Raw genomic sequence first — 24,802 nt, 5'->3', positions numbered from 1 at the left:
TTGCTCGAGTTTATCATTAGCACTGGACAATATCGGAAAATATAGGAAATGCGACATGTCAGTTTGGCCCTTTATTTACGGTTTCTGCAATTTAGATTAACAGCTCATGCATTCAGCTTGGGTCATCCTGCGGTCATACGCGAAAAACATTGTATTTTCCATTATATTCCCAGATCTATCTTGAGACCTTTTACTGAATTTCTTATGCAGCAGTGTCTAAAAACCCTACTGGTCGAGATTTATGCCCATTTGGCGTTGCAGGAGTCGTGGTAAATGTATCGGTGGCACTCATTGCAACGGTGTCCAAGTGTGCAGAATCCCTCTTCATCGCGCAGTTTGCATCACGCAGTTTGCGCACGTATCAGCAGTAGCATAGTTGACATATGTCATGTTTCATTTTGAGTAGGCTAAGTGTTCAACATCAGTGTTCAATCTGGATTTAATTTCAATCATGCATAATAATATTTCGAATTTTTATGTGAGGGTGAAAACTCAGTTGGGGGGGGGGGGGGGGGCACACTGGCCTGTTTGGGCGGGCCTGGCCTCCTATGGCCCGCCCTTGACGCCGATGCTGCCGTGTTACAGCAAAAAGCAATACATTACAGTAATTACATTAGGCCTACTTTTGTAACATGTTACTCCCAACACTGCTGATAAACTACTTGGTAATATTGAAGGTCAATTTTCTCAATTTTATGGAGTTTTCTCAAAATATGTACCACTGTTGCATTGTCCTATGTTCAAGACATGGTGAAACCTTTGCGACCACAGCAATTCTGTTCCTGAGGTGTGTCGACTTGGATGGAAATCTTTCTGACATACACACACATAGTTGGCCTTGGGCCATCATTAGTCATTTACTCATCATCTCATTGTCATGAGCATGGGTCTGTCACTCTGTCAATCATCTGTTGTATTAAAAAAAGAAAAAAAACTTTGACACTCCCTATACAAGCTACGCTAGCGGCGGTCATAATATTTTTTTTTTTTTTAAATATATATATATGCATATGACATAGTAATTTGTCTGCCTCAGGTAATTCCCTCACTATTCTAACAATGGCTGTTTTATGATCTTCGATGATTAGAGAGCAAATCATGGAGAGAGCAAGCTGAATGTACAGAAATGTATCTTGCATTAGTGAGAGACATGAATACTGAACACCAGTTCTTCTTTCGAAATTTTATTTAATTTAATTTTATATATATTAGGAAAGACAGAAACAGGAAGACGTTTTACCCTGCCAATTAAAGACTTCACATATCAGTGTAGTCATTTCAGGGAAATGGAAACGCCCGTCCATCATTGAAGTATGCGGTTCCTCAGATTCTGATCCTTGGTTGGTTGGCGTCAACCTGGCTGATGACACAGCGTCAGTGTTACCCCCAGGACATTCGCTCAGCAGAGACCTGAGGAAAACAGAAGTGTGTTAGATTACTACTCATACATATATGTATTTGTGGAGCAATTTATTATAGGGAACTTTTTGACTCCTGGGACATCGTGGAAACAACTCACTTCCCCCATTGTGGTCGATCTCTAAATCCAATACGGCTATCCATTCCCCATTTCTTTGGAGTAGGACTGTGACATGTCTGAAGAACCACTTTGTGAGGTTGCAGTCCAAGCACAGGAACCTTCTCAGGGGCCCGGTGGACAGCTCCTTTAGAAGCAAGATGAGGAATCTTGACCACATTTTCAGGTAAATCTATATGGGAGGAAAAGTTTATTTATTCATTTTTTTTATTGTGTTTGAAGTAGCATATCAATTCCTTTGTTTAGCTGCTTAGTTTAGCTGCATTTACTATGGTGAAAAGAAGCATGTGGGAAATGTAAATAGCATACTATCCACTATTATTAACTACTTACTTACTACTTACTGCTACAGTATTTTATCATTTTGGTTAATCTTATTGGGACCATATAAAATATCCAAAATAAACACATGCCAGTTTAAATGTTTGTCAACATGTTATTATTATTTTTTTTACACACATCTAAGTCGTGGGGCGTAAATCATATCAGGGATCAGCTGCTTTTGTGCATCTACTAATTTACAGAGCCTGGGAAATGAGAATCATGTTCACTTCATATGATCACATCCTTGCTGAACACAATTCTTATCCGCGTTTCTCAACCAATCATCTCACGTAACTAAACATCTTTCGCCACCTTGTGGAAAAGTTACAGGGTCACGTCACACGTCACGACACGTCACGTCAGTCGTCAAGTCATTGGGCTCCAGAACATACGTAAATAGCGACGCCATCTTGGTGGGGGCAACAATCACTGGAGGCCAAGGAGCATGTGACTCTGACTGGAAATCAGACAGGTGTCTCTGATTGTCGGCAAGTGTTGCCCATAGACAGTAAGGTGTTTGCACCCAGCAATATGGCGGCCGCGTTTACGGTGCCACCTACTAGAACTCGACGGACAACGTGGTAATAGCTTTCTAATATCTATGGTTACTCTGGCAGGCCAGCGAACCCTGCTGTATCTGCCTGGCTTCTTTAGCTGTTGGCTACAGCAACTCGAGTTAGGTAAAAAAAACTAATGTTTTCATTTTTTTAACTGACAGGATTCGTGACCTCGAGAAACAGAGATCTAGGTGAAAAATAGTTCAATGCCATGTGTTACGGGCGTGCTGCACCGGAAATGTGAGACACGCCATATTCTTTTGTCGGAAACTACAGGAATGACAACGCTACGAGAACATTAACTAAACATTTATACACATTGTTAATACATTTTTTTATCTGGAACTAACCACTTACATGTGGGGGTTTAAATAGACGATTTTAAATAGTTCAATGGCACATGTTACGAGCGTGCACCGGCAATTCTGAGAGACGGCTCATTCTTTTGCCGAAACTACAAAGAAGACAACGCAACGCAAACATTAACTAAACATTTATACACATTGTTAATACAAATTGAATCTGCAGCTAACCACTTATGTATGTCGGTTTAAATAGACGATTTTACAATCATTTACCTCAAGCTTTGGAATAGCTTCGTCCAGCGTCCTGACTCCTGTGTGTCGAGACAGAACTGAATGGGAGGAACACATGTGACCGGAACATGCGTTGCACCAGTGTTGTCATGTCTGCTAGATAGATAGATAGATAGATAGATAGATAGATAGATAGATACTTTATTGTCCATTGAATTTACATACAATGGAAATTCATCTTCCATTGCACTCAGCTCAGAGACAATACAAGTTATATTAGGGCTGTGCAATTAATGAAATTAATCAATTAATCGTGATTATGGCTTCCAACGATTATGAAAACAACATATTCGAAATATAATTATTTAACAACATTCAGTTTCATAACAATGCTCTCCTTTGTCTTGAGTTGTCATGTGCGTTATCTTTTTGCATGTATTTTTTTCTGTTGGATTATATTTAAAATTCAATTTAAAAATGTTTTTAAAAAATGTAAGTTTTGAAAATGGATGATAATTCCAAAATCACAAAGTAGTTGTGTGTCAATATTGAACAAAATCATAGCGATAATTTTGCCATAATCAAGCAGACCTAAGTTATATAAATATGTTGCAGGTTTGATGCTCCCCTGTGTTTTGGTTCCCACTGCACCGGTACCTGTTGGCTCAGCCCAATAAACATGCCCTGAGTGGTTACAAAAGGGATAGATTGATGCCACCTTGCAGAGGGCCTCTTTGTGAATGACTGCTTCCCTGGCCTGCCCTCCCCAACCTGCCTTCCTCCCAAACTCCTGGGTTGGATGCTGACTGTTTGGCAACCATAGTTGTGAAGGTATGATACTTTGTTTGGTTTTTAATGTTTAATGGTGTGGAATGACTTAGTGATATAGTGATGTCGTCTATCGCTGGAAAAAATAGTGAGCGGCCTATAATAACCTAATTAAATGCTCGGCAGGCCGGATTAAAATGTGTGGCCGGATCTATGATAAACGAATTAATGCTCGGCGGGCCGCATTTGGTCCACGGGCCGTAGTTTGGACACCCCTGGTCTAGTGTCTGTCTGCTCCTTTAAGGATTCTCACTCAACTGTCTAGAACAGACAGATTGAATATAGTATAGACAGATTGAATATGAGTATAGAATGAATATTCTGATTTGTTCTTTTAGGTGCTCAAGAAGTTATATGGTGATGGCCAGGGCATCATGCAGTATGTCACCAGTGTGCTGAACAAGTGGGGCCAGTTCTTGACGACAGTGGTGGTGGCAGCTGAGTCTGAGCGGTGCTACTACATGCGTATGGCGAGAGGTCTGGTTGTCAGGTTTCAACGTGCTAAAGCTCCTGTACCAAAAGTCATATATGCAGACAACAACTGTTGTCGGTAAGTAAATAACAATTCCATTAAACCTATAAAGACATTAATGATTCAATTGATATATGAAACCGTTAACATTAAATAACATTCTTACAAGGAACTCATGCTGTACAAAATGTTCATATCATTTCAATGACAGTGGTTCATCCTTCCTGGAGTCTGTTGGGTGCTGTGGTCAGACTGGACATCCGACACTGGCTACATCACTGGGATGCTGTTGTGATCAAACAGAGCCATGCCAAGTATGGGGCGTTCATGAGTGCCTTGGCAGGCGCAGTGCTGGCCTACAACACTGGCCTATGATCATCAAGTCATCTGGACACTCAATCAACAGGCTATGTGTCTACAATGACAGGATGGTGGGATGCGCCAGACCGCGACGTTACGATGCCATCGACAATTGCCAAATGCGGAGGATGGTCTTGCAGGCAGCCGTGGCCTACTGGTTAGCACTTTGGACCTGTAACCGGAGGGTTGCCGGTTCGAACCCCGACCAGTAGGCACGGCTGAAGTGCCCTTGAGCAAGGCACCTAACCCCTCACTGCTCCCTGAGCGCCGCTGTTGATGCAGGCAGCTCACTGCGCCAGGATTAGTGTGTGCTTCACCTCACTGTGTGTACACTGTGTGCTGTGTGTGTTTCACTAATTCACAGATTTGGGATAAATGCAGAGACCAAATTTCCCTCACGGGATCAAAAAACTATATATACTTATACTTATACAGTATTTCCGGTAACGTTAGCCTATGACTAAGCTACTCCGGAGTAGAGCGTGCAGACTTTTGCTACTAGTTGTGCATAGTGAGAAGACCTGCTGCTTGCGTGGCCGAGACGGATCATCCCAGACGCGATGGTCACACTTCCTAGCTCTGGGCTACTGAACTACCACACCATGACCCAAACCACCAGCATGTAGGCTAGGCCTCCCAGCTTCTTACCTCGCTTCAGACTCCTGAATCACAAAACTCATCTGGACTATTTATTATTTATTTAACAATATTTTCTTAGTTTATTTTTTCTTTCCTTTTCTCCCTTTTTGGCTTGACCTCGCCTACATTCTGTAAACAATTACCACCGACATTGTTGTGTGGCAATAAAGTATATCTATCTATCAATCAATCAATCAACCAATCAACCAATCAATCAACCAACCAACCAACCAACCAGCTCCTAGTCCAGGCAGTCTGGAGTGGCAACCAAGAGTTTGACGCCAAGTATTCAGACGAGGAGATGATGGCCTTCCTTACGCCTCACCAGATCAGGTCTTATGTGCATTACCCATGGGGTTGAGGTAAGTGTAATATTAATCCATGTATGAATTTCATGCATAAGCAGCATATACTTGCATATTTGTCAAAATAGACTTCACTGTGCTGAACTGAAGTGTCACTCATCTAATTTAGAAAATAAATGTAAGATCACTAGGAGTAACCATACTTTCCAATTCTTGGAATATGATTTAACATATTAAGTTAAAGATATGCTGTATATGTTACAGGAGACAGCTTCAGTGATCCGAGTCCATCATTGCCAAGTTCAGGGGACCAGCAGGCCTTGATAATGATGGAATCCACCTGTTCAAGTCAGCAGAGGCAGTTGATGCTCACTGAGCAACTGCATGCAAGCATCTTAGTTGTATGCAGGTGGGTTGTAGTAATCGTGTCATTGCAAAACCATCTAAAACAATATGGCAATATTTAAATGTACACCAGAATAAATAAGGAGCTTGCAATTCATTGGGTTTTACAGGACCCCCCCCCCCGGCATACAACTGTATGTTACTGTGAAGGTGGTGGTGCTGAATGGTGTTCGGCTGAACAAGTGCAGGTGCCGGCGAGGCAATGTCTCCTTAGAGGGGTTGCGCGCACACATGTACAATGCCATTCCTTTGCAAAGATGTGGAATTACACCATTCCAAGTGAGTAATAAAAAAACACTTCAATATAGACCAGTGTTTTGACCAGTGGACCACATCCCAAGTAATCTGGGTACCCAGAAGTTCGCGTCATGCTGAACAAACTTCTGGGCCAAAATCTTCACAACAGCTACTTTCAGAGATGCCCACTGATCTCACTTCCGTTGTGTTCATGGGGAAAAGTTCCTACTGAAACCAGTGCGATATGGCTGCCGATACAAACACAATTGAAGCATGTTTAGAGTCGATTTTTGAAGAAATTGAAGTTCATAACAACTTTTGCTTTAAACCTCTGCAGAAGTTATGTCTCATTTGCCTAAGCAAAGGCTAGCCAGAGATGGCTACAAAGGCAAACTAAACGCCATCGTTTTGGTTGTTAGTCCGCTGTTGGCGGTATTTTCATGAAACACCCAGTACATGTGCATACTCACAAGGTCTGCCACCTCTCCGCGATTGGCTATTGAACAAAGCTTTGTTCGAAATCAGAGACATTCCCCCCGCCCTCTTTTCCACTGAATCCAGGCGTATTCCTCTAGACTACATCCAAGGTGGTCCGCGAGCAGAGTGGTAAAATATAATATAGATGAGTTGTTTGCAGTATTAAAGCAACTTTTTTTTTTTTTGCTAGGTGGTCCGTGAGTGTTTTTTTTATTTGTTAAATTCTTAAAAAAAGTTTAAGAAACACTGATATAGACTCTAGACAATCTAGACACTTTCTATCAATAATTCATTGTATTATATAGCTTTAGTACATCATCTCTGCAAAGCACACAATAATACATCAAATGGTCATGTGTTTCAGGTATACCTGGTTGCATTTGCTGTGCAGTGCACAACTGCATAGGATCACCCTGGGTTGCGGGTGGTCAGGGTCGGCAGACGTCATGGATGCACGGCAGATCCAGCGCATCAATCAGCAGGCTGAGGTGCTCTTCGGCAAAGATCATCTCCTGAAGCCCAACTTCGCTGCTCCTATGCCTACCCTGATGAATACAAGGACCCAGATGAGGAGGAGCTCCTTGGTGTTGAGTACGCCATGTGCCAGTCAACCAGCTTCACTGCAAGGGATTACTACGCCAAGTTTTCATGCATATTCTAGCAATGACAGCCAATATGGTATAACATTAACTTTTAATTTGATGAAACAAAGAAACCGTGCATGTTATTGGCATATCTGTGTATGAATTAATCTACAAGTGGTTGTTGTAACTGCCCAAACACTGCCCATCCCAGTTGTAACTGTCCATCTGTGATTTGTACAATTGCATATTTGCAGTTGAAGAAGAGTAGTCCTGTGAAGAAGACGAGTCGACTGGACAAAGTGAAGAGCAGTGTTGGGAGTAATGCGTTACAAAGTAACGCGTTACTGTAATTCCACTACTTTTAGTGGTAACGAGCATGTAACGAAGTATTTTTGTAAATCCAGTAATGCAATTACAATTACTGAAATTTCAAAGAGTTCGTTACTTGCGTTACTCTGTTGATCTTGAATGAACGACTGCAGACAAGATGCACATTTGCTGCTTTGTCTCCCGACCTTAGCTGTGTTTCCAGCGATTGTGTTTCATGTTTAGATTGCAGATGCATTCTTTACATCCTCACATTCCTCCTTATTTCGGATTTATGCTAAAACACACAAGAGTGCATTATGCTACAATTTAAATGGGCATCTTAAAAGCCTTTTCCCTTTCGTTTCCATCTCGTAAGCTCCACTACAGTAAAAGCGTGTTGTTTATCTCCGCTCTTTTTCGCCTATTGCGCAAAAGCCTCGTTATATCAATTTCTCATTCTTACAACATAGCCACGCCACAACACCAATATGCTACGGTGGCCTATATATAGCCTTGGCACAAACAAGCACACGTTTAACGAGCGGAAAATGCAGATTTCACTTACCAGATAAAGAAACCTCCAAATAGCCTACCGTACGTAACAGAGACTTGAGTTATTTGCACAGTAGGCTATGTTTACATCGGAATTGACGTCCATGGTGTTATGGATTCATTTGTCTGTGACGGAACATGCAACTTCTCTCTCGACACCTTATCAGCTGAAGAGTAACCTTCTGCATGCGCGACAATCCCAAACTCTCGGATGCATTAGAACTTATTTCGGTAGGTCACTAATTGTGCAGCGCAGGCTTTTCCCAAACTGGTGGTGCTTAAAATGCTATATAATACAACTGTGTTCAAAGCAGGATGAGGATAACGTAAGGTTATGTGTGTGTGAGCAGACAATAACTGTTTTGAAAATAGGCCATTTAACATTGTTTCACATTACATCCCATTGAACGAATTCCATGTAGCCTATAAGGATTGCAATAATAATGATAATAATAACAACTTATCACTATATTGCAGAATTCAGTGTCAGTGCACCACCATGCATACTAGTAGAAGGCAAGCAGTAGGCAGTGTACTGTACATATCTATCAAACCACCTAGATGGTGAGGGTGGCACAAAACAAGGTCAGGGAGGCCTTCATGCATTGTAGAATGTTTTGTGGTCGGAAAAAGTTTGAGAACTCATGCACAAGGCTATTGAAGGCCCGTTAAAACTACAATAGGTCCAAAAATTAGGTTTATTGTTTGAGTGACTGTTCAGTAGCTACTGTTCATATTGACATTTTAAAAGCAGACTTAAAAGTAACTCAAAAGTTACTTTCTCTAGTAACTAATTATTTTTTATATACAGTAATTGGTAACGTAATTGAATTACTTTTGAAAGAAGTAACTAGTAACTGTAACTAATTACTAATTTTCAGTAACTTGCCCAACACTGGTGAAGAGGAGATGGCAGATGAGGGTGTTGACATGTCTACAGAGTCTGTGTATGTAGTCTTTATGTATGTATGTGGTCCATATGCCTATGGTCTATATGTATGCACAGAAGCTCTATGTAGACTTTCTAATGGGTGTATGTCGACTGGTGTGCTTGTGTATCTGTGTGTGTTTGGGTGTCTGTGCATGCTTAGCAGCACGTGGGTGATTCTCACGAAACCGTCAACTGAAAGATTTCTGACATAGAATTTTTCAAAAGATGTGTATGAATACAATTCCTTTTGAGACATTTGAATTAAAGTGTAAAGGTGTTGTAAATATTAGTTTTCTCACAATATTAGGCTTTTTAATATATATTTATTCATGTTTTCAAGACTAAGTCCATCAGAACTTCTCATTACCGCAATAGATCATTACATGAAATATGACATAGAAATATAATTCTTTATGCATTTTTTAAAATGGATCATTAACATTAATACCAAGGTCTACATAAAACAGTTTTTAAAGTTATTGTTAAATATAACATATTATTAGAATTTCTCTCATTTGTCTCATTACCGCAATATGATGAGTGATTTGCAACTTGTATTTTACGATATCTAAGTAAAAACTCACAACTTCTAGAACTGGCAGACAACAGTGACCGCCACTTAGTGCCAGCTGACCCCAGGCAGAAGATTGCTACTGCTGGCAGTTCTCGAGCATGACAAGACTGTGAACTTTGTGAAAAAGTACAAATCTAGGTGGGGCTACACCCTATGTGGCCGGTGTATTGGGGCTGACGCATCCAAGACCAGAGCAGCCCAAAGACAAAGTTTGGCTGGATAAAACACCCTCAGGCAGCACAGGTGATAGAGGCCAGCCGTCTGTTGTATCTCGCCATTAACATTTTAAAAAATCGGCCACCAGCCAGTCACCTCTTCTCCCCCAGTAAAATTACAACTGCAATAAAGGGGCAGTATAAAAGGATTGTTGACAGAGTCAGAGACGATCATATCCTGCACATAGCTGTACGTACTGTACATATCTGTCTTCATGGTTCATACTGAATATCCATATTTATTCTGTTTTTCTTATAATATATATTCTGTTAATACACTGAATATATCTATATTATTCTTTCTACTATTACTATCTACTGTTACTGCTACTACATTGCACATATACATGTTGTTCATACATTGTTCATATTACATAGCCATATTTATTCTGCTCTTATAAGGTAACTGCTAATACACTGCACATATTTATACTTAATTTATATTACTCTAAACCACCTTCTGTAAACCAACTGTATACTACTTTCTACACTGCACTATATTTCTTATCCTGTCTATGCACCACCTGTCTATATTTTATCACATTGCACTTTTCTGCACTTCTGGTTAGATGCAAACTGCATTTGATTGTCTTTGTACTTGTACTCTGCACAATGACAATAAATGAATCTAATCTAATCCACTGTGGTCTCTCCATTCCTCTGCCCAATCTAAATGAGAAATCCATATCAAATTTCATTTTAAGGGAAGAAAAAAAGGCCAACATCCCTACCACCACCAGATCGACCTCAGGTGCAATACCAGAGCCTTAATCATGTAGCTGGGAAAAGGTGTGGTGAGAAGCAAAGGTAAAATGTTAAGCACTTAATTTCACCTGTTGGAAAGCAAAGGGTTAATGCACAAATCATATTAATACATACCACCTAATCCCTGAGTGTTGGCAGCACCTGTACTGCTGCGATGTGCCACCAGGGGGCATCCTTCTCTCTGATCCCAGGTTGAGCAATTGGGACTTGGGGGGGCCAAGAGCCATTCCCAGGTGGTCTCCCATCCAAGTACCAGGCCCGACCTACCAAAATAGACTCATCCAGGCCGGGAAGGAGTCACACGCATGTTAACCCTCAGCAGCGATAGCGCCAAAAGCCAGTTGTTGCCAGTCAACTCGTGTTGCTAATCAACTCGTGTTTTTTCCCAACCAGTTACTCGCTTAGCCTAGGTCTACTATATTTTTGTTTTTCAGAAAATATGTATGCATTTTATTTATTTATTTTCTTTTATTCATCTTTTTTTTAATGGAGGCAGCAAACAGCAAGGGGGTAGAAAAAGTGCCCGGTTGCAGGGGCGGATTAAGGTGGTCATGGGCCCCTACATTTTCTGTGTGGGAGCCCCCTCCAAGGTAACATAGGCCGACAATTGAACCAGGCCTACTCATACATCATCACTGCAACATTGGTGCAGCAACAACACCAAACAAGCCTACTCACACCAGCAGCATCCTTACAGAGCAGCAATTGAACCATCAACTCATAGATAAGACGTCCTTACTGCAACAACTGGCCTACTCACATCAGGCAGCATTCAACTTCCTTCACAAAACAAAAACCATAGCATTGACAATAATGCCTTATGAAATAGGCTAGCCAGGCTATTCCTAACTTTTGAAGTTGTTCTTCATTGTCAAATCCAATTCGTGCAGAATATCAATGGATATCAGAGACATTTATTTTAATCTGCGCTGGCTCATTGATTTCTATTTTTAACGAATCCCAGTTTTGAAAAAGACTCAAGAGCACTCTCCGCTAGAGTGGCAAAGTCGCGGTGCTCTTCCGAGCTGAATGTGGAACATTGCCGGTGTCGTTGGCATAATATGGCTATAGTGTTCTCAGAGTTGTAACGTTATCTCCATCAACCGTGACACTAGGCCTATGTTTAGACATTAAAGCAACACCAAAGAACTTTTCATCTGTCGCACGCACTATTTGTTTATCGAGCACCGGCTTTGCAAATAACAATGTCCACAGACAAGGTAGAATAAGTTGCATGATTTTATGAAAGTACGATGTATTGCGACATCAGATGCAAGTCAAATTTGTAGTTTCTCATGTCTCATTCCATCGAACTACAGATCCGCTACCCGATGCAGCAAACTTACATAGTGCGGTAATAGCCGATAGAGGGCCGCGAAGCGAATGCAGAAAGTGCCGTTCACCCTGTTACGAGTTGATGAACCACTGAAACGATTTTGGAAACATTATTTTAAGGTACAAAAAACTCTTTGGTGTTGCTTTAATGTTCCGACTATTCACTTTGTTCAGAATAAGACGATATTTTGCGATTATGTGGCTTGTCCCTTGCTTGACAGCTGTTCTAGTTCTATGTTTTTCTCACGTGGTTTAGGCTACTCAAACACGGCAGCAGCCTTTTTTTTTGCAAGCCTATGGTCTTTAGACGAGCCGTTCGCTTTTGAGCCCCGCTCTCATACTATCTTCTTACGTAGGCCTGACATTTTCTAAAGGTGTCTAACAGTAGCATGAATGACATTATTTTTAAAAACTAATTTGACCGTGAACTTCATCAGCGCCTTGCTACTTTAAATAGTCATTTTGGGCCAATTAAGTTTAAGTTTTATTCTGTTATGTAAATTTGAGTGAATTATATATATATTTTTAAGGCTCCCTGGCAGGCTAGGACACGTGGGGGCTGCAGTCATATGGCCACTTGAAGCAATAGAGGTGACCCCAGTGCCTAACAAGGCATTAAATTAAGATCCCAATAGGCACCGAGATATATTTTTTCTAAAAAAAAATCCCATCCACTCCGCTAAACTCTAGGAACGCAACCACTAGATGGCGATGAGATTACTTTCACTCCCTATTTATCCCATAGACAGCTGGTAAGATAAGCGCGTCAGGTCGAGAAATATGCAGCCCAGTTACCGACAGCTGCCGACAGTTCACGAACACACGAACGAGAGGCCGATTTTAAAGGAAGTCCCGCCTTGACTGGGCGTGGAATCGTTGTCTTGGAATAGAAGTCGTTGGTTTACCAATCTGTCAGTCAAGCAGATTCCGGCGTGAGGCTCGAAGGAACCATGAACCAACACGTGAAATTATTGTGATACTGCACATTCACGATGACCAACATGATTTCGGATTAGTTGGGGCTCAGAAACCGTACAATTCTGCCAAGAACTTCATAAAGATCTGGATTTATTCTAGCAACAGACATTTCGGAGTTCCTCCCCAAGATCTTTCATCTTGACCTCGCTGCCAACTTGGAAAGCTAACTAGTTAGCTAATAGCATAGCCTAGCACAGCAATCTGCTTTGCAAATACGATACGTTAGTATCGTGGGTAGAGACAGAAAGTATGGATAATTCTTCTGAGGACATAGTACAACTGCATGGCGACGAAGAGATTGTCGAGGTTATTGATCTCAATGATGCAGAACAATCTCCAGGTGAGTAACGTTGCTGTTAAACTGGTGATATCAACAAGGCATGGACAACCCTCAAGAAACAGCATATTCGGGATTAACTATGTATTTTTTTATCGTTATGTCTGAAGATGACCTGGCAGAAGAGTTGGAAGACGTAGACTTCGAAGATGCTGGGGCAGCAGCTGACGATGAGGCCTGGGAGACAGAGGACGAGATGGAGGCAGAACAAGATGACAGTGAACTCACCTTCTCCAGTCACACTGGTGCGTATGATGGTAGTCCTCTATTGCTGTGGTGCTGTGCTTTCTGAAGCTGTTTTGGTAATGGATTAAGTCGTCTTTGATTAAGAACCCGTTGTAAACTTTAGTCATGTTCTCAGTGTAACCTCTACTTTTGTCAATATAGATATCTCCTTTACCTCGATAATATATGTCTTTAGCAAACTTCATTGTAAGGGTTTTTAGTGTATAGGCTGCATCATAACTGTATCATAATCTGTGTTCTTTGGCAGGCTCCGTCTTCTGTGTCAGTCTGGACCCTCAAACAAACAGTTTAGCAGTTTCAGGGGGAGAGGATGACAAGGCCTATGTGTGGACCGTGAGTGATGGAGAGGTGCTCCTTGAGTGCACAGGTATGTGTGTGTTATTTGTGTGTGTATGTTATGTACATTAACAGGTGATGTTGCACTGTGTCGCTGTCTGAGGTTCGCTCATCAACCTGATAATCTGCAGGCTGGCTTTCCTGGGTCTGCCTTGAGAAACCGCTCAGGGCTGCGTTTCCCAAAAGCATAGTAGCTAACCTGTTCTCTAGTTGCTAACCTGTTAGCAACTTTGTTGGTTGGCAATGGAAAATTGCATTGCAACCAACAAAGTTGGTAACTTAGTTGGTAACTTAGTTAGCAACTATTGTTTTGGGAAACACGCCCCAGGACAGCTGACATGTGTTTCCCGAGCTCTACTGATGGCCTAGCCTGTTCAAAAGCACCATGTGGTTGTTGTGGTGTTCTTGAGGCCAAGAGAATCATCACTGTCCAATGCCCATGGACTTAATATTAATTGTTTATGTTGTCTTTGTCTATGTCTGTGTGAATCGCTTTTGATTTGCCATTGTGCTTGAAAATTTGCTATGTAAATACTTAAGCTTACATATTTTATATCTGGACTGTCTGTTCACTGCGGTGATGCCACGTAATGCTCACTCAAACTCTGACACACTGATCGTGTTGTTCACAACTTTTAAGTTTGCTTTCTTTCTTTGTTTTCTTGTTGATATTAGGACACAAAGACTCTGTGACATGTGCCACCTTCAGCTATGACTCCAAGCTTGTTGCATCAGGAGACATGAGTGGCCTCATCAAGGTGTGGAAAGTGGAGACTAAAGAAGAGATCTGGTCCTTTGAAGTTGGAGACTTGGAGGTAGGCGACGCCGCCATTTATCAATTGCAGCTGGCATCTTTAACTGGGTTTTGTAAAGTGTGTGTATGTGTGTGTAGATAGATGTTTAATCGATACTTTAGGAAATTCATAGATGTTTAATCGATACTTTAGGAAATTCATCTTGCACTGTACAGCTCGTCAGATAGACTGACAACAGACAACTAGAGGGAGAAGTTATGGTTGGAAGTAGCTAATGTTTTCTTGATGTCTCTCTGGTTTTGTCCCAGTGGCTGGAGTGGCACCCATGTGCCCCTGTCCTGTTGGCAGGCACTGCGGATGGAAATGTGTGGATGTGGAAGATCCCAGGAGGCGACTGCAAGACCTTTCAGGGCCCCAGCTGTCAAGCAACAACTGGCAAGATCATGCGAGATGGTGTGTGTTGGAAGTTTAGTCCCAACGTCCTTTATTTGTTGTCATTGTAAATGTTTTTATGTAAATATTTTAAGAGGTATTATTATTAACAAGACCCTTGGAAATCAGCTGCCTGTGTACTGTATCGTAAAAGCACCAATTTCTGCCCATTTTGTTCGAAAATTTTGGGAGTACTTGTGCGCTCAAGTTAAAACATTTAGGAGCACAGACAAAAATTTGGGCGCAGTCAGTTCTGTACTTAACTTACATATAATCTAACATTACACTGCAGCTGACAGTTAAACATGCCAGTGCACCAATTGCGAAGATTAAGAATGACTGACAACATTTAAAGGAAACAAGATTTTAAAGAATATCAGTGCCTACTTTATTTCCAGTCCGTTCTATTTTTCTACATTTTGTTAATGTAAAATAATATAATGCATTGCCATATTTGCAATTAGCCTGTATATCAAGTATTCTTGAGCTCCAAGCGGATTTGAACATGCAGCCTTACAACACTGTTTACAACTCTTCCAGTCACTGTACAATGTAATTTTTGGTACATAACTAATTTAGATACACTTATGGGGTGGGTGCTTGCGTTTCTTTAGGAATCTGCCGTCTTAATTTGTATAGAAAGTTATATTAAGTGACACATACACGTAAATGGGCTGAAATAGGGCACGGGTGGAAATGGGTGACTTTCCGATATGGCTGTTAGGACCAGGAGTGACTCTCTATGGACATTATAGGCTGTGATATGTGCCTGTCTGGTAGGTCATGTAGATGTCCAGTGTCTTTCTTAAAGTGTATTGCTGTTTTGCATAAAGGGTTAAAGTTAAAAGTTGTGTATACAGACAGAGAAGGGGAAACATATTTCAAGAGATAAATCTGTACACCTGGTAATATGGGGTCTCTCACAACATAGTACACAGTCCAATGTATGAGCTCCTGGTTTCTGCCCAGCATCACAGACCTTCTTCTTTGTTTGTTTTTCCTCAGGAAAGAGAGCCGTGGTTGGTTATGAAGACGGCTCAGTGAGGATCTGGGACCTTAAACAGGGCAATGCCGTACATGTCATTAAAGGCAAGTCTTTCCTTTCCTCTGTGTCACTGACGAGTTAGAACTCCGTAGCTAAAATTTAAACTGTGGAGTTTAGTTTAGGAACTAACTTGATTCAATTCCATTTTAGTCCAGCATTAAGTGTGAAATTGCATAGGAATGTAAAGTAAATTGAAAGTAAAAACTGTATGTAAGTGTTTTAAGATATCATTAAATTAATTAAACCATCTTAACCAACTATTTTAAAACCATCCCAACAAATGTTGTGTGCGTCGTTCTTTTCTTTTTTTTACAGGTAGTGATGCCCACCAGGGGGCGCTAACGTGCCTTGACACCAACAAGGACGGCTCGCTGGTCCTGACGGGCTCCGTGGATGGCCTGGCCAAGCTCATCAACACGAACACAGGCAAGGTAGGTCACCAGCTGCTCACACAGAGTTACCTGTGCCGGAAATATGAACTCAATCTGAACAATGTCATACATCGACGCTATGGCATGTGGCATGACTATCTGAGAAAATGAGTACATAGATATGGAGATGAATAGAGAGACACCGGTCTTAGATAAAGGAGTGCGCAAGTCTGTGCTATGGTATGGTATGCAATAGTGCATCTTGATAGACTAACTCAGAATACAAGGAGATAGATAGAGAGATAAACAGAGAGGCTCAGTCCTTGGATGAATAGATAGAAACTGAGATAAGAAGCAGAAGCATAATATTATGAGTAATTGTACTTTGTTATGTTAAGGGCCATTAAGTGATCTCACAGACTTAACTACAATCAAGAGGGAAGGTATCCCTTGGGGGAGGTAGACTTTAACATCAATGCTACGGGACTTTTGCTCAATGAATACAGAGGCTTTGCTGACTAAGTCGTGTGAAATATTTGTTAGGTTGTTTGTGCCTTCTCCATCGAGAGCGGCAAAGCGAAGGACTCCATGACGGACGAAGAGGACTCCAACTCTGTCGAGTCAGTGGGCTTCTGCAAAGTGTGAGTGAAACCACCTACTGCTGCGTTCACAATGCCAGGAATCCTGTGCTGTTCAGAAGATTTTTTTTTGCATTGCAGTAATGGTGTGTTATGTTCCTGCAGTAATTGCATGTTTTTTTTTTTTTTTTTCCCCTTTCAGTTTGCCGTTGGTTGCAGTGGCATACCTGGACGGTACCTTAGCTATTTATGACCTGTCCACCCAGGCACTGAGACATAGGTGTCAGCATGAGGTCAGTGGCTGCATGGAGACTTTCTGGGAGTAATCAATACTTCATGTTGCTAAAGTAAAGACCCCAGGGTTGTTCTTCATCCTGAAAGAGGGCTTCCAGAGATGGAGGAGAGACTTGTTTGTGAGGCCCATGCCTTTTTCGTCCCTAAATAGAGCCATAGTTTCGTTTTGTGGGGAGAGCACATTATGTGTCTGTTATGTAATGCAGCGTGTCATGAAAGTCTTACCCTCATCATGATTAAATCTGCCATTTGGCTGTATCCAAAACTAAAGAAAATAAGATAGTATTCGGTGGCAACGAGGCATGTCGGATTCAGATATTTCTATAAAATGCTGCCTTCTAAAATACTTTCATTTGGCTGCATTCTAAAGGCAGCGCAAATGTATCCTTCGTGCTGCCAAAAATTCTTTAGAACGTTTCTGCTTCAACTCCTACTGATTAAAGTCAGCTGTCAAGATTCATGATTCAAAAAGCTTTATTGTTCAACATGTTGCCATATTGTAACATTTTCTTTGATTGAAGGCAATGTCTGTTCTGTCTTAATTATGTGTGTGTGTGATGTTTGTGTAAAATGTATATTGTGTGTGTGTGTTTATTGCCTTGGGTATGAAGGATTTTGTGTATAGTGACTTTTTGGCCAGAGGCACTCTGGCCTGATGGTAGCAGCTCAAAACATCGGCGTAGTTAAGTATTTTATGAGTAAAGTCAGTTGTGATTATGTAATTGTGTGTGTGTGTATGATCCACAGGCAGGTATAGTCCATCTGCAGTGGGAAGAATCCTCATCATTGGTGGCCACCTGCAGCCTGGACGGTGTCGTCCGGCTTTGGGACGCCCGATCCGGATCCATGGTATCAGAGTACCGTGGACATGGTGCCGAGATCCTGGACTTCACACTAAACAGGTGGGTCATGAAACGACACAGATCCGACTCAGCATAGTCTCACGTGCACTTGTAACATTGTGGTCCATACTGTATCCGCCTGTAGGTTTTGAGACTTTTTTTGTTTGTGTGGTTTGCTGTGACATGTGAGGTCAGCATTCATGCTCTTCATCATCATTATCATTATCATCATCATCATCATCATCATCATTGCTTGTAGTGTTTCTTGTTTGAATGGTGTTTGCTTCAGTTCCATGGCAACTAGAAGGCTTAGTCATTGAAATATGAGTTGTTAAGGCCATCCGGTGCCGGAGGACTTTTTGAAAATACCTCTTCAGTGAGGATGGAATGGTAAGCCTGACTAATATAATTGTGTGCAAGACTGCAGTTTCGTTGCAGTTCCAGAAGATCTCAAGCTGACTTTAAGAATCCATTGTGTCACTGCAGTTTCGATGTCCCATAAGAGTTCTCAAGTTGACATTGAGAATCGTTAGTGTGACAGGCAGTTGTTCTCACCTGAGAGTGGGCCAATGTAAAATGTCAGCATGTTTGAGAAGTCTCTTATCTGCAGTGTTTCCCATACATCGACTTATTTGTGGCAGCCCACCACAATGTCAACATTGACCACCACACAATGATTTTCCTAGTTGTACTAAATTGTGCTTAAAGGACAATTCCGGCGCAAAATGAACCTGGGGGTTAATAACACATTTGTACGAGTTCGACCGTTCGCTGGGATTTATTTTCATGCTAGTCGAATGTGACCAGTTTTATTGCAAACCGCTAATTAGCTTTTAACGCTAGCCTTCGGGGCACACGTACAGTAGAAAGAAATCGCTATTTCTATACCACTAAAAAGGCTCAAAATAGCACCACACTTAAACAGTAGCATAATGAGGGTCTCTACATGTAAACCGAAGCATTGAGAACTTTGTAAGTGTACAGGCAGTTTATTAAATAGAAACACATTACCGTTCATGTCTGGTTGTTCACATATACAGGCAGGCGATGTGAACTAAAATCATGTAATTTGCTCAATATAGGCCTATCAGAAATAAGCTCCGATGTAACATAACTTGTATAGTGTACTTACTTAGTGGATGTCCATCTGGTCTCTCTGGTATGGATCGCCGCCTCCAATTTCTTTTCGGGACATGGAAAAAAGTTTCAACTACAGCCCTGTTTATCAATGAGGGGGAATCTTCAGACTCTACAAAACACTGCGTCTCTTGGGGGTCAAGACGCAACAGGTCCCACTCCATGCAACACAGGCACTCCTCTTCGGTGGCTATAGCTTCACAATGTCCGCAGGTAGCCTACAGTTTCTAGAAGTGCGAGGCTGTGTGCAGCATTGACTACAGGTAGCTCTCTCTCTCTCATAGCCCTTTCACGGAGCTCCGCAGCTCTTCGTTGGTAGGCTATATTCCGACGTCCAATAAGGGTTCATCCTCGATGTCTTCAAATTCGTTCAAATAGCCTGCCATCTCTTATGTCTCCTGTTGCGTTCAGTGCTTCTCTTTTGCACAGTCCTTTCTTTCAGCAACAACGTTTCACATGAGATTCACTTCACATCCCAGAGTTTCGTTTTCCCAAGGCGCCTGCCTGTATGTGAACCAGACGTGAACGGTAATGTGTTTCTTTTTAATAAACTGCCTGTACACTTACAAAGTTCTCAATGCTTCGGTTTACATGTAGAGACCCTCATTATGCTACTGTGTAAGTGTGGTGCTATTTTGAGCCTTGTTAGTGGTATAGAAATAGCGATTTCTTTCTACTGTACGTGTGCCCCGAAGGCTAGCGTTAAACACTAATTAGCGGTTTGCAATAAAACTGGTCACATTCGACTAGCATGAAAATAAATCCCAGCGAACGGTCGAACTCGTACAAATGTGTTATTAACCCCCAGGTTCATTTTGCGCCGGAATTGTCCTTTAAATCTGGTTAGAATCATAACCGCGCTGCACTAATTTGTTAAAAACTGTTGCATTCGAGTTAATTCTGCAAACCTACCACCACAAATAGAATTCAATTCTGTGGGAAACACTGATCTGCCATGTCATATTCTCATCCACTGCCATGCAGAGGAGTCGTTTAAATCTGGTTCCTTCTGACCCTGTCGACGCAATACCCTGTACCCCAAACCTGCTCCCAATGTGCAGGTTGGCATGTCTTTCATGGCAGCCCCCTCTTGTCAGTGCAAGAATGTGTGAATGAATGTTTAGAGTAGAAAAGCACAATATAATGGCAGTCCATTTATCTAAAAAACAGTATGTAAAATCCACTATATGAAAGCAGTTCATTCCGTGATGCTGTCTGAGTGTAGCCTGGAAAATCTAGACCCTGATAATCTAGAAAGATTAAGGGTCTGGCCACGAACAATGTAATGGCCCAACTCGAGGGGCGGCACCAAGCATGCATTTGAAAATCTCACTGCACGCAATTGGATAATACTAGACCAATGTTTACTCTGAATGATTCCGGACTTCGACGCAATTAGATAACACTACGATAAATGTTTCCAATGCTGCAGCGATGTCGTCATCAGTTTAGCTTGCCTCTGGCCTGCCTATATCAGATACGATTTGATTGGTTCCACAGGATGCAAGGGGAAAAAGTAACGTGCATCATTGCTCATTGCCAGAGTGTCTCGCAGAGACAATTCCATTGTGCTCTTGCGAGAACTCTAGATTTCCTGGGTAGTCTGAGTGGGCTCTCTGATAGAACTATTTCAGTGTGGATGTCGGGCAGGAATTGCGCTGAACAAGGTTGTCAAATTTATGTGTCTGGACCCGGTTCTGTCGTCTGACAACAGGTCTCATGATTCCCCAAAGAATTATTGGAATGACTGTGAACACCTCTTACCTGAATTTCACAACGTCATTCCTGTCATGCCTGGTGTGATGATTGTCAAGGCAGAAAAGCTCAAAACTTTTCTATGGGGGGAAAGAGCGCAAAACAGTGCGTTTGTATGTGTTTAAAAACAGGTTCCCTAATGCTGGACCTGGACAGGATATCTGGATGGGTGGGTTGAAATGACCCTCTTTCAGGCTCTCACTCAACTGCTTGTTAAATACCATCTGTCTTAACCATAACCATCTGTTATGGTCTAGCTTCAAAGACAAATGGCATGCTAAATGTTCAGACATGGTCTACCCCTTCATATAATGACATCCATCAAGGTTTCACTGTCACCTGTGATGAATTGATTGGGGCCTTAAATCGTATACAAGCTTTGGATTCTGAAAACATGTACCTTAACATAGTATCCTGCTTTTCTAGGGCTGTTAATGAAATTGTATGGTTAATCATGATAAATCACAGAACCCCAATGAAAAATGTTAAGTGCCACAAGGTTATTTTACACTTCAGCAAACTTCTATAACACTACTGCTAATTCATTGTTTTGGGATTTTGGACAAACCTAAGGTTGAAATAGTCTACTCAAATTAAAATTGAGCTAAAAATGTTTGCCTTCATGGTCATGTCAGCTAAAAGATCTTTTCAATGAAGGCTGACATCTCTATCATGGTCAATAAACATTACCGAATATGATGCATGAATAGTGCATAGACAGAACACATGTGATTTCACATTATTTTCTTTTTTAAATAATAGACATTTGACAGCTTGTTAAGCAACATTTTACCACAAAGTCAATGTGTTAACTCACTTTAGTGTCTACTAATACTAGTACCATTTCAATAAAGATTGAGTCTCGACTTGAGATGACTGCAGTGCTTTCTTTTCGGATATGATAGCCCAGTTGGCTACTGGGTAGAACATGCGTAAATGGCACAATTGTTTTTAAAACTGTGTTAACTTTGACAGCCCTATACTTTTCCATGGCCTACAGTTGCAGATAGAGTAGATTTTCCCCAAGAAATGATTTCTGAAAGCAGGATTTAAAATTTAAAATAAAAAAACACTGTTTTACAGTGTTCCTGTTTATTGCTTTTATCAGCATCTGTATGAATCGTTTGAAGCCAAAAAAATACATAAACAACAACTGCGAGGACTGAACCCAGATGATCATTTACTTAATATTTGTGTTTTCCCTCAGATAGGCATCAAGAGAGATGAGATTTTTTGACAATGAAAAGGGCTTGTCGCACCTCTTAAAAGCAGTCCTTCTGTGTAATTAATGTAATGCCAGAGTTCAGTGAGTCACTGCTGCCCTTGTTTTTTTTGTTTTTTTTTTATTTTACTTCTGACAGAGACGCCTCCATAGCAGTGACTGCAGCCGGGGACCACAAAGCCAAAGTGTTCTGCCTCCAAAGACCGGACCGGTAGGACTTGACACCCACGGACAGACGCCCCCCCTCTCTCCTCCCTCCCCTCCAGGACATTTCTCTTGCATCACGCCACAGTTTCACGGCCCCTTGGTGGCCTGAAGGATGGTGTTTGCTCTACACACACACAGATATCTGAACACAAGTCCACACCTGAAGAGACATTACTAGGTTATTGGCCTGTCATGTGCTAGCTAGATCATTGCTAGATCATTGCCAGATCTTGTGAAGTAAAAATAAGACGTGTTTCAGATAGTAGGTTGTGTTATCGATATGGATCAGATTGTTAAATTTACATGTTTGGAAATATTTTCAAGTTTTCAATTATTTCATGGCTGACAAAATAATACAATATGGTACCTGTTTTAATTACTGCACTCATTTACATTTTTTTTTTTTTTTTTTTTTCATATTTAATTCAATATCATGTCACCCAGCATGTTTAACTTGGTTAATCTTTAAAGTTGTGTGAACATTTGAAATCAGAAACCCATTTTTAATTATGTCAGTTGTATCCTCATGGGTCATTAAAAAAAGTATGAGATTCTGTGGTGAGTCATACAAGGAAAAAAACATCTATTAATTTCAGTGTGAAAGTTGTGGGTCAGGAATGAACTTGGAAAAGGTTTCTGTGTGTGTAACCTCCAAGTGCTCTCTTAATTTACACACGCACACACACAAATAGCTATTTGAAAAAATTCCAGCGTTGGAAAAGTATAATTCCGACATAGGCTTGAAGCACCTGTTTAAATAGCTACTACATGAGGTGTTGGGAGAAGAGTGAATTGATAATTGTTGCGTAACCGGTTAAGGGCCTTTGTCACGCTGGCTCACTCCGTTCTGAGATTCGAGTGCTTGCAGCTGTTCCCAGAGGTGTTTCCACTCTCTCTGAATGCTGGAGCAGTGATTTGCAGCCATAAATATCTGACCATTTTCGGAGAAATCGGACCCAGATCAGTTGGCCACTGAGGTTGCATTCCACAAGTGTTTGTCCCTGTTAGTAGTCAAGTATGAAGAATTCTTGCACATTTTGTAAACATATGCATACTGTATAAATGGGTGTTAAAACATGACTTTCTGAGGTGAAGGAGACTTTTAAATGCTTTCTTCGTGTTCAACAAATTTAATTAAGCATTGAGTCTGTTTCTCTTTATTTGGCCTGCGCCACAGGTTTGTATGAGGATGCGTCATATTGGGTCCTGTAGGGCATTGATTCTCAAAGTGGGGTCCGCAGCACATTGTCAGGGGGTCCCTGACAAAGTTTGCTACAAAATATGAAATTATTAATTAATCGGCAACAAAATGAAAGTTATGTGAAGTAAACACTATGTTCAACACAATAGGCCTACATTTGACAAAGAAACAACAATCCTTTAAAAAAATCCTACATACTGTCAAAGTTTGCTTTGGTAGTTAGCTATTGGTATTAGCACTCTATGTTTTTAAAATACATATAACATAAGCATATAACAAAAAAAAGGCTATACAGCTACATGATTAACTTGGAGAATTTTCCACTCCATGAGGGGTCCCCGGCCCACAAAAGTTTGTGAAACCCCTGTTGTAGGGGAATGTGTTGGGTCTGTATGGGGATGCGTCATATAGGGTCCTGTAGGGGAATGTGTTGGCTCTTTGTCAAACTAGCTTGACCAGAAGTGTCCAGCAAGTCCATACTCCTCTGCCTGTAGGCAAAAGTCTGCTACACAGGACATAACACGTACAGGGCCAACTGTTTATAGCAAGCCTCTGAAGTTGACTGCTTCTCCAAAGACCAAAAGCTAATATGAGAACCTCGTGATGTACAGTATGTGTTTCAAAAGGACCTGGCAAAATTGGCCAAGCTTGACATGTGCATGTTTCCATGTGCAACTGTGATATGATTTTCATAAAGTGTATTAGAGGGTTGGTATGATGTGACTGGCATGATAACATTAGTGGGTCTAATCTGAAAAAGCAAAAAAAAAAAAAAAGCAAAGAAATATTCCATATATGTCTTTATTTACAAATACAATCACAGTGCAGCTTCACCATTACGGATTTAAAATGGGAGGGAAGTGAGAACAAGAAGTGAGAAGTGAGATTTCAGTTTCAGGACCCTCAGCATCTCTCTCACCTCTATTGTATTCTCTAATCTGAAGTGACCTTACATGTACACTGGACCAACGGAAAACATTTAGGACATTTGTGGATGTGGTTATGTATGAGCCGTTCACTTGTGTTTGGACTGTTTCAGATTTAGATTCTGTTTGTGGTTCATGAGGGTGAAGTGGAAGTGGGTCATCTCTGTGGGATCTCTGCACGACGGCACACACACACAC

At 41.2% G+C, this 24,802-nt stretch overlaps 1 protein-coding gene and 1 long non-coding RNA gene across 2 annotated transcripts; both read left to right on the top strand.

The window, feature by feature from the left end:
* The first annotated feature begins 1,232 nt into the window (after positions 1–1,232).
* Positions 1,233–10,479, top strand: LOC143142411 (uncharacterized). Its single transcript, XR_012990929.1, has 7 exons — positions 1,233–1,703; positions 3,570–3,785; positions 4,121–4,332; positions 4,466–5,615; positions 5,823–5,967; positions 6,074–6,242; positions 7,042–10,479. It is a non-coding gene; the product is annotated as an uncharacterized LOC143142411 (long non-coding RNA).
* A 2,396-nt stretch (positions 10,480–12,875) lies between these two features.
* Positions 12,876–23,031, top strand: aamp (angio-associated, migratory cell protein). The gene is made up of 11 exons (XM_076303272.1): positions 12,876–13,260; positions 13,368–13,502; positions 13,751–13,870; positions 14,515–14,654; positions 14,903–15,047; positions 16,032–16,115; positions 16,387–16,502; positions 16,986–17,083; positions 17,223–17,313; positions 18,062–18,216; positions 22,410–23,031. The coding sequence occupies exons 1-11, from the start codon at positions 13,170–13,172 to the stop codon at positions 22,483–22,485; spliced, it is 1,251 nt and encodes a 416-aa protein (XP_076159387.1). The 5' UTR covers positions 12,876–13,169; the 3' UTR covers positions 22,486–23,031.
* Positions 23,032–24,802: the final 1,771 nt, after the last annotated feature.

This window comes from Alosa pseudoharengus, unplaced genomic scaffold, assembly GCF_046254945.1.
Source record: "Alosa pseudoharengus isolate Yale_2024_CS ecotype anadromous, Long Island Sound unplaced genomic scaffold, YU_APseudo_1.1 YU_APseudo_1.1_scf_24, whole genome shotgun sequence".
Taxonomy (NCBI): domain Eukaryota; kingdom Metazoa; phylum Chordata; class Actinopteri; order Clupeiformes; family Clupeidae; genus Alosa; species Alosa pseudoharengus.
This window is presented reverse-complemented; position numbering and strand designations above follow the sequence as displayed.